Here is a 13395-nt window from a genome sequence, read left to right as displayed (position 1 = left end):
TGGGACATAATAGGACTGAACCACAGATACTAAGGCTTAGAAAAGCACTCAGACTCAGTTCAAAGTTCATGCCACAGGAAGAGGAAACTATTCCAAACAAGAAGCTAGAGAGGGTATAAAAAGCTACTGCCCATGTGCTCAGCCCTTCTTCTCTCCTCTGCTCTTTCCTGAAGAACCATCTTTCTGCTTCTGCAATAAACTGTAACCATCTTCCCAAAGCAGTCGCCATGTTGCTTATTTATTCCCGGTTTGGATGAACCAGGATGAAGACTTACTTCTAACAAAAGGATTCGCACAACCGGCAGGGGTTACGTGGAAAAGGTGGGTAGGTTTAGGTTTCCATAACGTTGATAAAATAGCCTCCTATTTGCTCTATTTAAAACGGGGTGCCTCCTCAGGCTTGATGTAGCCAGCTTGTCGGAGAGGGAAGAGGAGCACACCAATCTCGAAACGACGACAAATGGTATATTAATGAAATATGATAAGCAGTAAAACTATATGAAAACAAAACTGCGTGGAAAGTGTTGAACCAACGGGATGTGAAAAGTGAGAAAACTATCAACAATGGGACAATTTCCATGGGATAAAGGTAAACAGAAAACAAGCTAATTGCAGATTCCTATCTATAGTGAGAAGGGAGGGGGGTAAGACTGATTTATGACTATTCTTTTAAAGCAGGAGTCCCCAAGCTTGGCAACTTTAAGACTTGTGGACTTCAACTCCCAGAATTCCCCAGCCAGCATGGGGAATTCTGGGAGTTGAAGTCCACAAGTCTTAAAGTTGCCAAGATTGGGGACCCCTGCTTTAAAGGGACAGTTTGTAAGAACTGTATAGGAACTCACCTTGAAATGGACAATATGCTTGATTGGGAATCTATTCCAAAGCATCAAGTATTCTGTGTAGACCAGGGATCCCCAACCCCCGGTCTGTGGACCAGTACCCGGCCGGGGCATGCCAGCAACTGGTCCACACAGACAAGCAAAGCCCCATCTGTGGGATGCTGGCAGCACACAAAACCACATACCCTCAGGTCTGTGGAAAAACCTTTCCCCACAGAACTGGTCCCTGGTGCCCAAAGGTTGGGGACCCCTGGTGTAGACTAAAGCTTTGCAAAGATCTCTACATCTGGGGTAACTCAATTGGGTGGAGCACAACAGTCTAAGAATCCCCAGCATTCCTGGGACAACAGTATCATATCTGTCTGCGACCATGCAGTTGAAGCTCTGCCCAATGTTTATATCAGGGCTGGTTGAGGAATTCTGGGAGTTGAAGTCCACAAGTCTTAAAGTTGCCAAGTTTGAAGACCCCTGGTTTATATGCTGGATGCATTAAAAATGGACTGCTTGCAGGTGGTCAGTTTCAGCACTGTGATTTTTTGTGTGAAAGTTTTTATTGGCTTTTCCCCCCATACATTCAGTAATAATTTTTCAACAAACGTGCTGAGTTTACATTCGCTAATACATATTTAATTCCTAATCCTTTATTCTTTCCTCTAGCCAGCACTGTGATCTATATGCCCTTGAGCTTCTGTTACATAGACGGGCCCTGTTTCCCTTCCATCTCCCATATTTCTCCCTCAAAAACCTTTCCCTTTCAAACCACAATTTTGTAGTAAGGAAAATCGGTTTTCTCTTGTAATTAAGCCACCAGCTAGAAACCAGGAGGCAGTGAGTTCTAGTCCTGTTTTAGGCATGGAAGCCAGCTGGGTGACTTTGGGATCAGTTATTCTTTCTCATCCCAGCCCACCTCACAGGGTTATTGTTGTGGGGAAAGTAGAAGAATGAAGGAGTATAGGATAAGTTTGCTGTCTTGAGTTATTTATAAAAAAAACTAATAAAAGCAAGATAAAAATTGAATAAATACAGATCAAGTTGATCAACTCTTGCTCATCTTATTTATTATTCTGGAAGGTTGGAGTGAGCCAGGTGTTCTATGCTTTTCCCCTACTATCCCTTATCCTATTTTGTTCACAGCTCAACTTCTGTATTTCACTCTTCCAGTGGAGGAACAATTTGGAGTCTCGTGTTTCACACAGCACACTCCTAGCTGGGGGTTAAAACTTTATTATAAACCATTGCCTGGAAGAAAACAGGTGCCCCAGTGCAAGCCAGTATTGGTGTATGACAGGGGTCTTCAAACTTGGCCCTTTTATGACTTATGGACTTCAACTCCCAGAATTCCTCAGCCAGCGTGCCTGGCTGAGGAGTTCTGGGAGTTGAAGTCCACAAGTCATAAAAGGGTCAGGTTTGAAGACTCCTGGTGTATGAGTATGAGGCCATCAAGTGAGTCTGCAGAGCCCATATTTCACAAGGTCGGTATTTCCAAATCTGAACTAGAGAGAGTAAAGTATGGGCTGCATCAGGGAGGGGTCTGGGTTCTCTGGCAGTCACAGTCAGAGGAGGGTTGGTGGGATTTGGCCAAAACAGTCTGGCCAAGCCCAACTGCAGCCCAGTTCTCTGAAAATGTACCCTGGAAGGTTTTCTGATGAAATAGGTTAAATGCTGGTTTCATAGTGGAAAGCATTAGATGGACTTCTGTTGCTTCAAGGGTGCTGCTGACAAGACAACACAAAGACCAAGTTGTGAGAAGAAAACCATGAGAAATTGTTAGTGGGGCATATCTGCACTGCAGCAAATGGAATGTGTGGATGAACTAACCCAGGGCTTTTCAACCTTTTCATCCACTGTACCACTTTTAGGATATGGCAACATCCGAGTACTACCAGTCACCTAGCAAGGTGTCAAAAACTTGATAACCCCCCCTCAAAAGGAAAAAAGTGATAAGTACAGGTAGTCCTCGACTTACAACAGTTCGCTTAGTGACTGTTCGAAATTACAATGGCACTGAAAAAAGTGCCCCCCAAGCCACAGCCGAGCAAGATACCTGCCTGCCCACCCGGCCGCGCTCTTCCTCCTGTCCGAGGTTTTCATTGTTGTGACCATTTCTGTTGAGGATTGGCAACAGGGGTGGGGGGTGGGGGGTGTTTGGTTTTTATCCCCCCCCCCCGTCTGCTGGGTGGTTGCAGCAGGTTTTGGTCATTTCACATGACCCTGGGACACTGTGACCGTCATAAATATGAATCAGTTGCCAAGCATCTGAATGTAAATCACAAAACCCTGGTGCTGCAACATTCCAGCTGATCGGAGGTTCTTCTGGGCTAAGCAGAAGCGCCAGGATCAGCCCCGAGCTCCAGCTGGAGCCTGGCGCTGATCCTGGCGTTTCCGCTGAGCCCTGACAGTCCTGAAGAAACGCTGATCCTGGCGCTTCTGCTGAGCCCTGACAGCCCTGCAGCCCCAGCCATCTCTCGCTCAGGCTTGTGCGGTGCTGCCACCGTTCAGCTCATTCCCCTCCCCCGCTACAACTTTTCTAGGATGGTTGCGTACCACCTGCCAGGTGCCAATGTACCACAGGTGGTACCCGTACCACTGGTTGAAAAGCCCTGAACTAACCCACTGTGGCTGTTTTCACACCACAGGCTGAACCACAAGCTACATATATTCCTCCTTTAGTGATTGCCTCAGACAGTGACAGTTCACAATTACAAGGGTGACTTTACGACCATTCTTGCATTTTAGACCTTGGCAGGTCTGTAAAAAGCAAAAGAAGATCATGAGCAGCCGCACCTCCTGAATATTTTGCTTAAAAACTGGGTTGCTGGTCCCAATTGTAGTAGCTAAATGAGGAATACTTGTAATGCTTTTATTTTGCATCTACTCTACATATTTTCACATAAAATTATATTTTTATTTCAGGAATATTCTTAGCATGAACTTGCAATACTTTTATCACTGAAAAATATGATTTATCCACCACCATTTTGCTGAAAGGTCTGGAATGTGATTCAAATGAAGGCATTTATATTTGATGGTAACTTAATAATAAGTGTTCCTTGGCTGATTATATGAAAGACAAGCATTGATTCAAATGAAAACTGTTTCTTAATGAATGTACAGAAAACAGAAGATGAGTATCAAAATAATGTAATAAAAACACAAACAGAATGCTGACAAGGAAAAGCATTACATGGTCAATTACTACAAAAAAATTGAGGGGAAAGTGTATAAAGATAAAACCTGTCAATGGCTTACAACTGGAACATTAAAGAAACTGAAAGCTTGATTTTGGCTGCCCAAGAGTAAACTATTTGAATTAATGCAATTGAGGCCAGAATTGAAAAATTATCAAATGATTCAAAATATATATTGCGTAAAGAAGCAGAAGAAACATGGATCATATATGAGTTTATGCAAGGTGACACAAAACTGATTGTAAACAACAATCTAACACAGTCGCCAAAATTATTTACTGGAACATCTGTAAAAATTATGTAGTCCTTGACTTACAACAGTTCATTTAGTGACTGTTCAAAGTTATGTCACTGAAAAAAGTGATTTATGACCATTTTTCACATTTATGACCACTGCAGCAACCCCATGGTCACATGATCAAAATTCAAACGCTTGGCAATGGCATGTATTTATGATGCAGTGTCCCGCGTCACGTAATCATCTTTTGTGACCTGACAAGCAAAGTCAGTGGGGAACCCAGATTCATTTAACAAACTTGTTACTTACTAAACAATTTCAGTGATTCGCTTAACACCTGTGGCAAGAAAATGGGACAAAATTAACTTAACTGTCTCTCTCAACAACAGAAATTTTGGACTCAATTGTGGTCACATGTTGAAGACTACCTGTAATGAAAAATTAGTGGGTTTAAAAATTCATCAAGAATGAACAGATTAAAATATTGCGGGATTCCTAAATGAAAACTAATAAAAGTCTTGGCTCATGACACATAATATTTAACTGGTTGAAAAGAAGACAGCGTGGATAATTGATGTGGCAATACCAGGGGATAGTAGAACAGAAGACAAAGAATTGGAGAAAAATCATATTGTGTGTAGTAATAATAATAACCATCCTAATACATCTAGCTTTATTTTAAAAGAAATGTATTTCACATAAACTAATGAATAAACACACAATTTTTTTTCTTAGTTCTCCAAGAGTGAGATAACTAATTGCCTGAGTTGAAGAAGATTAGTGGGGTATCCATGGTACACTGAAGGGACAAATTGGGCACATTCTAGATGTATCTAAGATCTAAAATATGATTTGACTTTCTTAGGATATACAAATCTAACTTTACAATTTCTACTTGCAAATGTTTTGGTTTTTATACATATGCCTATGATTTCCTCTTCAGGATCCTAACTAGCAAGTAGTGTATAGTATTTTCTCTTCAAAATTGTTTTCAGCTCTCAAAAATGTGAGTTCCCCTATGCCCCACTTTAAACATTGGGTTCGAATAATCATTCAGATGTGTAAATAAACAACAACAACAACAATAGGAAAAAAATCGCAAAAAGCAAAGTCAAATCATTACTGTGCCATCCCTGAAGTTACTAGGATCTGAACTTATTGTTATCAAAAACAGCAGTAAAAAACAGTAAAAATGTTTATTACAAAGTATTCATACATTTTATGGAAGAAATAGCCAACATCTTAGCTATATTAGCACATGTGTTAGTTTAAGACATTTACAGCAAATACATCATTAGATTTACAAACAGACTTACAAACTTGATTAAAAAAGGAGGAAAAATTAAACATTCATCACTGGTGTCAACTGAAGCAAGGAGTTTGGGGTAAGAGAGTTTCTGCCGTGCAAAATCTTCTCTATCTCCTCTAAGTTCTTGAGGAAGCTGCTTCTTTTCTTCAGTCCATAAGAGATGACAGAATTAGCAGATACCATACTTTGTGTTCTGAAAGAATGGTATTTTTGAGACAAAAGATTCACAAAGAGGCTGATCCATAGCTCATTATTCATAACAAATGTTCTTAAAAAAATATCAGACAACGCCAAAGCTTTTAGAAAAAAAAATATTGGCTGTATGAAGGTGGTTCATCCAAAAATCCTTTTAAAAGTCTTTCATTTTTAAGGTTTCTTTATATAGTTTTATAGTCATTTAGCTTCCAGAAATGTTCACATATAGAATGTTTTCCATATTTACATGCTGTTCTATAAAGTTACCCAAATCCTTGGAAAACATACTTTTCCAAGTATCGGGGAACATAACCCAGTAGGCCAGGGGTCCTCAACCTTGGCAACTTTAAGACTTGTGGAATTCTGGGAGTTGAAGTCCACAAGTCTTAAAGTTGCCAAGGTTGAGGACCCCTGCAGTAGGCTGTTGCACTGTAACCAGTTCATATCCATCCTGCCTGATCTTGTTAGTTTTCTGGGCCTGAAATACCAATTGCAGCCAAAATACTTGTAAATTGCCTCTCTCAATGCTTGTTTCCCAGGTTGTAGAAACATACTCCCACCACCTACAACTAGCCTAATCCAGGCTTGTGATGAGAGCTACAGTATATATTGACTGATTACTTTAAGATAGCTGAACATACCAAAATCCAGTAACAACAATAAACCTTCCTATTTGTTAACGCAATGAGGGGAAAAAAATCAGGAAAACAAGAGTCACATATTGCTAGGGGAGGATGATATATGCGTACTATCAAGTCCTACATCCCAAATCTGTTTTTTCCAAAAAAACAAGTGGACTTTCTTGGTGTTTTCTTTGAAAACATTTCACTTCTCACCCAAGAGGTTTCTTCGGTTCTGAACCGAAACATTTTCAAAGAAAACACCCCGGAAAGTCCAGTTGCTTTTGGGGGGAAAACAGATATGGGACAACCATGCCCTGTGTTATGGTTCCGGCTAATGAAACACTTCAAAGAACTTCCAGGCATGATTTTCCTAAAAGTCATTTATTGTTACAAAATGTCGGCACGGAACGAAGGTATGCTAAGATCTAAATTCTCTTCCTCTGAGCAGTTAAATTATCAGCATGTTCCCTCCCTAAATTAGCTGTCATATATCACAGTTATCCAATTAGTGTGAAGGTCAAAGATTCCCTTCCTCTCTCTTTCCCGAGCTTTTCCCTCCTCCCTCTTCTGCTCTGCATTAACTCTAAAAATACCAGACAGTTCTGCATATTGTCAAAGCAAAAATATACAGTATTTGCAGCGTTGACACCCTGCATGGTTGAAAATCTCCACAGACTTTCCTGAATGGCAAAAGGGATGGTGGTGACCTAATTTTGAGGAGAGTGCTGTTTCAAAGGAGAGACAATAACAGAAAAGGCAATGCATGTCTTGTGATCCCTGACAAAAGACAATTCCTCAGGATGGATTTGAAACGTACGCTTCCTACCAGGTATTATTGGACAAGTAGAAACACAAGCCTGGTCAGGTGTCAGGGCAGTAGGACTTTAAAGGTGACAACCAACACCTTGATTTGCAACTGAAAGCCAACTGGCAATCAAAGCAGCTCTCGCCATAGTGATGTTATCTGAGCAGATCAGTAGGCCCTGCTCTAGTTAATGGACTAAGTTCATGAGTAGGTAGAGATGAAAAAAAATCAAATTCAACAATTCAATTAACATTTTTTTCCAGTATGCCTAACTTTGAAGACCCAGACTAAGTATAATAGATGGAGGTGTGCAATAGAAATAGCACCCCCATGTTTGTCCTTACCTGGGAGAATCTATCCCACTATCTCCTGTTATACTCTGGTTTCCTGTGCCGTGCAAGTGGTTTTGGTCATGCTGGATTCCCCGATCTAGAGGAGCGTCATCTGTGTTATCAAATGACTGTCGTATTCCCACAAGGTTTGTTTTGATTTGCCAGTCTTTGGATGACAACACCAAGGAAGCTGTTTCCATAGCCACTTGGTTTGCTGACTTCTCCCAAGTTCTGTTGTCCACTTCTTGCACGGTATTATCAGTTCTCTGACCTTGATCATAAACACCCTCATTCTCTTCGTTGTTTTTAGAAGACACCTGATGGCACATACAAGTTTCCCCTTCAAAGTTCATTTTATCATATTCCTTTAAGCTATCCTTCGATTTATTCTGACTAAGAAAACCACTTTCTTCCTGTTGGTAGGTATCAACAGTATCTGCATCATTTGGGTAGCTTCGAAAGGCAGGATCAGCTGTTTCTTTTTCCAATACTTTTGGATTCGTGTCTTCTGTTAAGTTATTCCATTTTTCTGACTCCACTCTATATCGGAGCTGATAAGATTTCAATTTGGATGATTCAATTTCTTCTTCCTGGACAAGGTCATTATACAGAGGACTATAAGCACCCTCGTTATCCACTTTTTGATACTGAACTGGATCATCAAAAATGAATCCCTCGTACTGCGGATTCACAGACTCAAGCCATGTGCTTGTGCTCTTGCACTGTATCTCACTCTTAAAATCCTGTTGTCTGTGTGCAGCAACGCCTTCCGCCTGTTTAAATTGGCAGATAATACCTGCATCAGTGGGAAGATGGCAATCTGAATGCTGACTTGGTAAATTGCACCTGTGTGCTTTATCACAGTGCGTTTGAATAGATTTTTCTGGATGCTTTTTCTCTTCTTCATTTCTGAATGTAGGGTAAATGTTAGAAGCCTCTTGCATCTCCACTGTATTTTGGGAGTCTGTCCCTCTTTGCAGATTACACTTACAAGTGGCTCTCTCTGCCAAGGATCTGTGTGTGCCATTTGTTCGTAAAGCTTGGCACTGCTGGCGACCTGAGTGTTTCTTTTTCTCATCTTCAGCATCACATTTCCCAGAGAGAGAGACTTTAGCTTTACAGTCCATGGTTCTTGAGGAATCTAAAGACTGGGACCATGAACAATGCCTCTCTGATCTAACAGCCTTGGAGTTTATGTCACATTTTTTCTGACTTTTATAACCTTTTGACGACTTATTCCTTCTATTTGGAATATCTTGAAATGGATTGTTAATTTCCCTTTTATATAAAAAGTGAGGCTCCACATCTAATGCATCATCAGCCAGCTCTCTATTGCAAACCATCATTTCACTTGTAAGAGGACATAATGGATGTTCAACAGAGCTCGCCAAATTTCCATCAGCCAGTACCAATTCACTAGTTTTATATTTCCCTCGTTTTTCTTTAATATGCTGCCCCTTTCGGTGACACTTTGCTGCTTTGTTCTGTTTTTTCCAACTGTGTGCTTTTGAAATATATTTGTGCTTCGTGGTTAGTACTTCCGTAGAGGTTCCTTTGCTAATATACTTCTTCTGTTCTTCGATTTTCTGCATTAGTGCTGCATGTTTAGTCAAGTTGTCAACAGTCAATACGGGATTGATGCGCTTGATGATTTCATGTTCAACATCCCGCGGAATGTTCTCCAAATTTTCTTCGTCTCTGACTGGCCATTTCTCAGGAGGAAACTGAGCAGAAAATGTAGAGTGGCCTTTCTTAGCTTTTTCTTTCTTGGAAGTGTTGCGCCAAAAGAGGCTAAGACTAAACTTTTTAGCCTTATCTTTTCCCTTCGCAGAAAGTACTGGGTGGGTGATTCCATCAGCAAGTGACTCTGTACTTGGTTTTGGAACTGAAGATTCACAGGAATCTTTTTGACTTTTCCCGTTTGGCTCCTGGCTAACTAATTCCTGACATTTTGTTGGTTTCACTTCGTTGTGCCCAAGGAAACAGTAACAGGATCTACAATGCGATACAACAGGCAAAGGATCTGGTGTCAGCTCTGCAGCATCTTCCATGCTTAACAGGTATGTGAAAGAAGGCTCAGGAAGGCATGTGTCTTCCAGTAAGGCCCTCTTGTTGTTACCAGAGATAAAATAGGTATTTGGGGTTACTATGAAGTATCCTTCCCCAGTATGGTATATCTTTCGCTCTTTAATTAGCATCCCAAGAGTACTATAGAGAATATCATGGGTGGGAGTTGCAATACCTAGAATAAGGATAAAAATCTTTATTAGTATTCATTCAACATTTAAAATATCTTAGATTCCAGCCATATATTTTAGATTCCAGCCATATTCGCATTCACAGTTAAGTTATGAAAAAGGCCCTCTATGCTAATATAATCCTATGTTTTTTCCCCCAGAATTAAATGTCATTTGTTTCAATGAGGTCTTCTTTATTCATAAATACACATACAGTGTCTTTAGAAAATGAAAAACAAATCTGAAACCCTTACTGCACACAGATAAGATTCCTAATCAAAAAGACCAAATAAGAGTTTTAAGTTGATATTATTCCCCCACTGTGTGATGGGCTGTAATTCCCACTGGCCATGCTGTCTATTAAGGAAAAGAATTGCATCATAAAGAAAATCAAATAACAGAAGGCTATGAACAAATTAATATCAGAAAAAGATTGCTATTGCAAAAATGCGGTAAAGCATATACCATAAGCTATACTTTGGATCTGAATTCAAAAAAGTGCTTCAAAATGCAAGTTAAAGTGCATTCACAAAGCTTCAAACTTCCCATAAACAGACGATATTCATAAATTGCTAGCAATAATAAAATCTGGGCCCTTAGTCTACCTTTAGGCTGATGGAGGTAACCCTCTCAGGAAGCTGATTGGAGATATGTTAAGTAACAAATTATATTTTCTGGAGGGGAAACACACATTCTTCAACTGGAGCATAAAAATATCTTGAGCTGGCTGGAATGTAATTTCATTTATTGCAATTCAACTGTACTAATAGAGCTGATCTGTAATTTATATACTTAAGTTACATTTTGCATCTAACTGGAAAAAATATAAGGCTTTCTTTTTTTATACAGCACAACTTTTGCTATAAAAATGCCTAAATACAGGTAAAACTATCAGGACAGTCCCACAAGCAATAAAGATACTCACTGCTTGTTGAAGACACTGAGTTTGACTACGGTGATGAAAAAGAAAAGGGAAAGAGATAAATAAAATGGAGTATCTTGACCGGGATTTAAAACAAAAGCACTTCATATTAAAATGTTCCAGATCCCTCTTGGATTGTACACTTTCAAGCTTTTATATGGAAACAACTGTATACTCAGGAGTCCAATGTGGCATAGATTTTATCTTTAAATGCCAGTAGTAGGATGCTTTCTCCCAGTTGGACAAGAGAGGGCAGCAAATACATAATAAACATTGCAAATGACCTACTGTAGGTAGACCACAGCTTCTTCCAATGGAAGCTTGTGATTAGTAGACCCATTCACTGCATGTTCATTGACCCTGAACTTCTTTTAAAAGCATCAAGCGGAAGAACCATAATACTTTACCACGCAAGTTACTGGAACTGCTTTTGGGGCTAGGGAACAAACTGCTTGGTCAATCCTAGGGTTATACTGGACTGCAGAAATCTGGGTGGCCATGAAAGCAAACAAAGTTACTCTCTCTTGTTAGAACTAAGAGGTTTTCTTTTCATTGGATGTATTCCCTAAGCTATCTGCTAACCCCGGACTTAATAATTCAGTGACCTCTGTGTTAGGTAACATGTTTTCTTGACTTGAATAGCTGTCCATCTCACATGCATGATTCTAGGTGACTCCCAACAGTTAAAACCAACAAAAAGTAGAAATAAAGGCACAACTGCATTAGAACCACTATTAAAAACTCAAACACAAAATGATCACAGTCCGCAGGTGAACACCTAGCCTACATCCTATTCAGTACAGATAGTCCTCGTCATACAACGATTCCTTCAGTGGCAGTTCAAAGTTACAACAGCACTGGAAAAAATTATTTATGACAGTTTTTCACAAGACCACTGCGGTATCCCCAGGGTCACGTGACCAAAACTTAGCTGCTTGGCAACTGGCATATATTTATGATGGTTGCAGAGTCCTGGGGTCATGTGATCACCTTTTGCGACCTGACAAGCAAAGTCGAGGGCAGGGGTAGGCAACCTTGGCTCTTTTATGACTCGTGGACTTCAATTCCCAGAATTCCTGAGCCAGCCATGCTGAGGAGAAAGGGAGAGGTTTCCAAGCTGAGCCATGCTGGCTCAGGAATTCTGGGAGTTGAAGTCCCCGAGTCATGAGGGGGCCATAGTTTCCCCCATGCTGGCTCAGGAATTCTGGGAGTTGAAGTCCACGAGTCATAAAAGAGCCAAGGTTGCCTACCCCTGGTCAAGAGGGAAGCCAGGTTCACTTAATAACCCTGTTATTACTAACTTAACAACTGCAGTGATTCACTTAACTACTGTGGCAAGAAAGGTTGTAAAATGGGGCAAAACAACTGTCTTGCTTAGCAATAGAAATTTTCGTCTCAGTTAGGATTGGTAGTCAATGCCTATCTGCACAATTACTTGCAAGGCTCACCATTGCTAACAGTTTCTCCTAAAGTCAGGGGCCAATCTGAATTTCCAGGGAATGATGTTCCAAAGAAAAAGTGCCAGGATGGAAAAGAGCCCATCAGATGACACACCTTAATAGACGGAACCTGTAATATGCGTCTCCTGCTGGATCTGATGGGACAGGCAGATGTAACCAGGGAACGACGGTCCCTCAAATCTCAGTCTCATGCCACATATGGCTTTATATGTCATTATTAGCACCTTTTAGCAACATCTGGAAGCACTTTGCAGCCAGGGGAACAATTTTCTGGAGTCACTGCTGGGTAGCCAGCTGAGAGAGGGCCAAATAACAGGGAGAGGAGAAAGATGCTGACATGTCTTTTGCTGGAAACGAGCTATTCTTGCCATCACAATGTGTGGGAAGAGGCTGCACATCTCCATGTGCTCACTGGGTACAGAGGCACTATGTGTATCTTGGGAAGAGCTGGTGTCACTTTGAGGTTTGAGCTGCAAAAATGGCAGTGATACCAAGGAAGCTTCCAATGTGTATTTCCAGGTTTATATTACCACTCTTAGGATGACACAAAGCAAGTTAGGAGACTTTTGTTTTACATTTTGATATGCAAAGGGAATTAAAATGGCTTCCCCGTTCCCAGACAGTATCCAGCATTACACTCTGCTCTCTGCAGCCTGAAGTGAAAGTTTAGATTCAATATCCACAACCCTTGATTTAGCTGATTACCTGGGTAGTGTTTTCCCAACTGATGCAATAAGGCTTCCTGTGTAACTGTAATATGAGCTGCATTCATATCAGATATAGCACAACACAAGACTTCTGCCAAGGGAACAAACTGAGACTGGGAAATTGGATTCATATGCACTGGAGAGACATCACCTACAATGAAAAAAAGGGGAGGAGGGGAGACACAAGCAAAAAAATTAATTTCTGTACTTTTGAATATTTTGTCCTCCCCCCTCCCCCCGCTGCCATTTCAAAAGCTAAGCTTTAAAGTTGGTCTGAAAAAAATGGACAGAAAATAGCTAATGATCAATCAAATATTAATAAAACCTGCTGCCAGTTCTGCAGGAAAAGACTGCAGCTGAGCACAACAGGAAGCAACATTTTAGAACGAGATTATGATGACGTGTCAAAATTAAACATTTGAGGAGGGATATTTGTTTACATTTTTGTGAATTTGTTAAGTGTAAGAATTGGAGTAGAAAGCCTCTTGAGTTGTCCTTGGTGCTCTCTGAGCTTGATTTATTTTCTTGCAGATGTTTTAT

General features: G+C 40.5%; 1 protein-coding gene across 1 annotated transcript; it reads right to left on the bottom strand.

Moving 5' to 3' along the window:
* Positions 1-4992: 4992 nt before the first annotated feature.
* Positions 4993-13006, bottom strand: STOX1 (storkhead box 1). The gene is made up of 3 exons (XM_015816664.1): positions 12854-13006; positions 7542-9771; positions 4993-5767 (listed from the first exon to the last, which is right to left on the bottom strand). The coding sequence occupies exons 1-3, from the start codon at positions 12984-12986 to the stop codon at positions 5608-5610; spliced, it is 2523 nt and encodes an 840-aa protein (XP_015672150.1). The 5' UTR covers positions 12987-13006; the 3' UTR covers positions 4993-5607.
* Positions 13007-13395: the final 389 nt, after the last annotated feature.

Source organism: Protobothrops mucrosquamatus, unplaced genomic scaffold, assembly GCF_001527695.2.
Source record: "Protobothrops mucrosquamatus isolate PMUCROS unplaced genomic scaffold, P.Mucros_1.0 scaffold479, whole genome shotgun sequence".
In the NCBI taxonomy this organism is placed as follows: domain Eukaryota; kingdom Metazoa; phylum Chordata; class Lepidosauria; order Squamata; family Viperidae; genus Protobothrops; species Protobothrops mucrosquamatus.
The sequence above is the reverse complement of the archived record's forward strand: the minus strand, read 5'-3'. Positions and strand labels throughout refer to the sequence as shown.

What these genes read in the sequence shown, in the direction of transcription:
- STOX1 (XM_015816664.1), bottom strand. Translation starts at nt 12,986, where the DNA reads ATGAATCCAATTTCCCAGTCTCAGTTTGTTCCCTTGGCAGAAGTCTTG. An exon ending in GTTGGGAAAACACTACCCAG is followed by an intron (nt 9,772 to 12,853) that starts GTAATCAGCTAA and finishes TCCTTATTCTAG; the next exon opens with GTATTGCAACTCCCACCCAT. An exon ending in AGTGGGATAGATTCTCCCAG is followed by an intron (nt 5,768 to 7,541) that starts GTAAGGACAAAC and finishes CCATTCTTTCAG; the next exon opens with AACACAAAGTATGGTATCTG.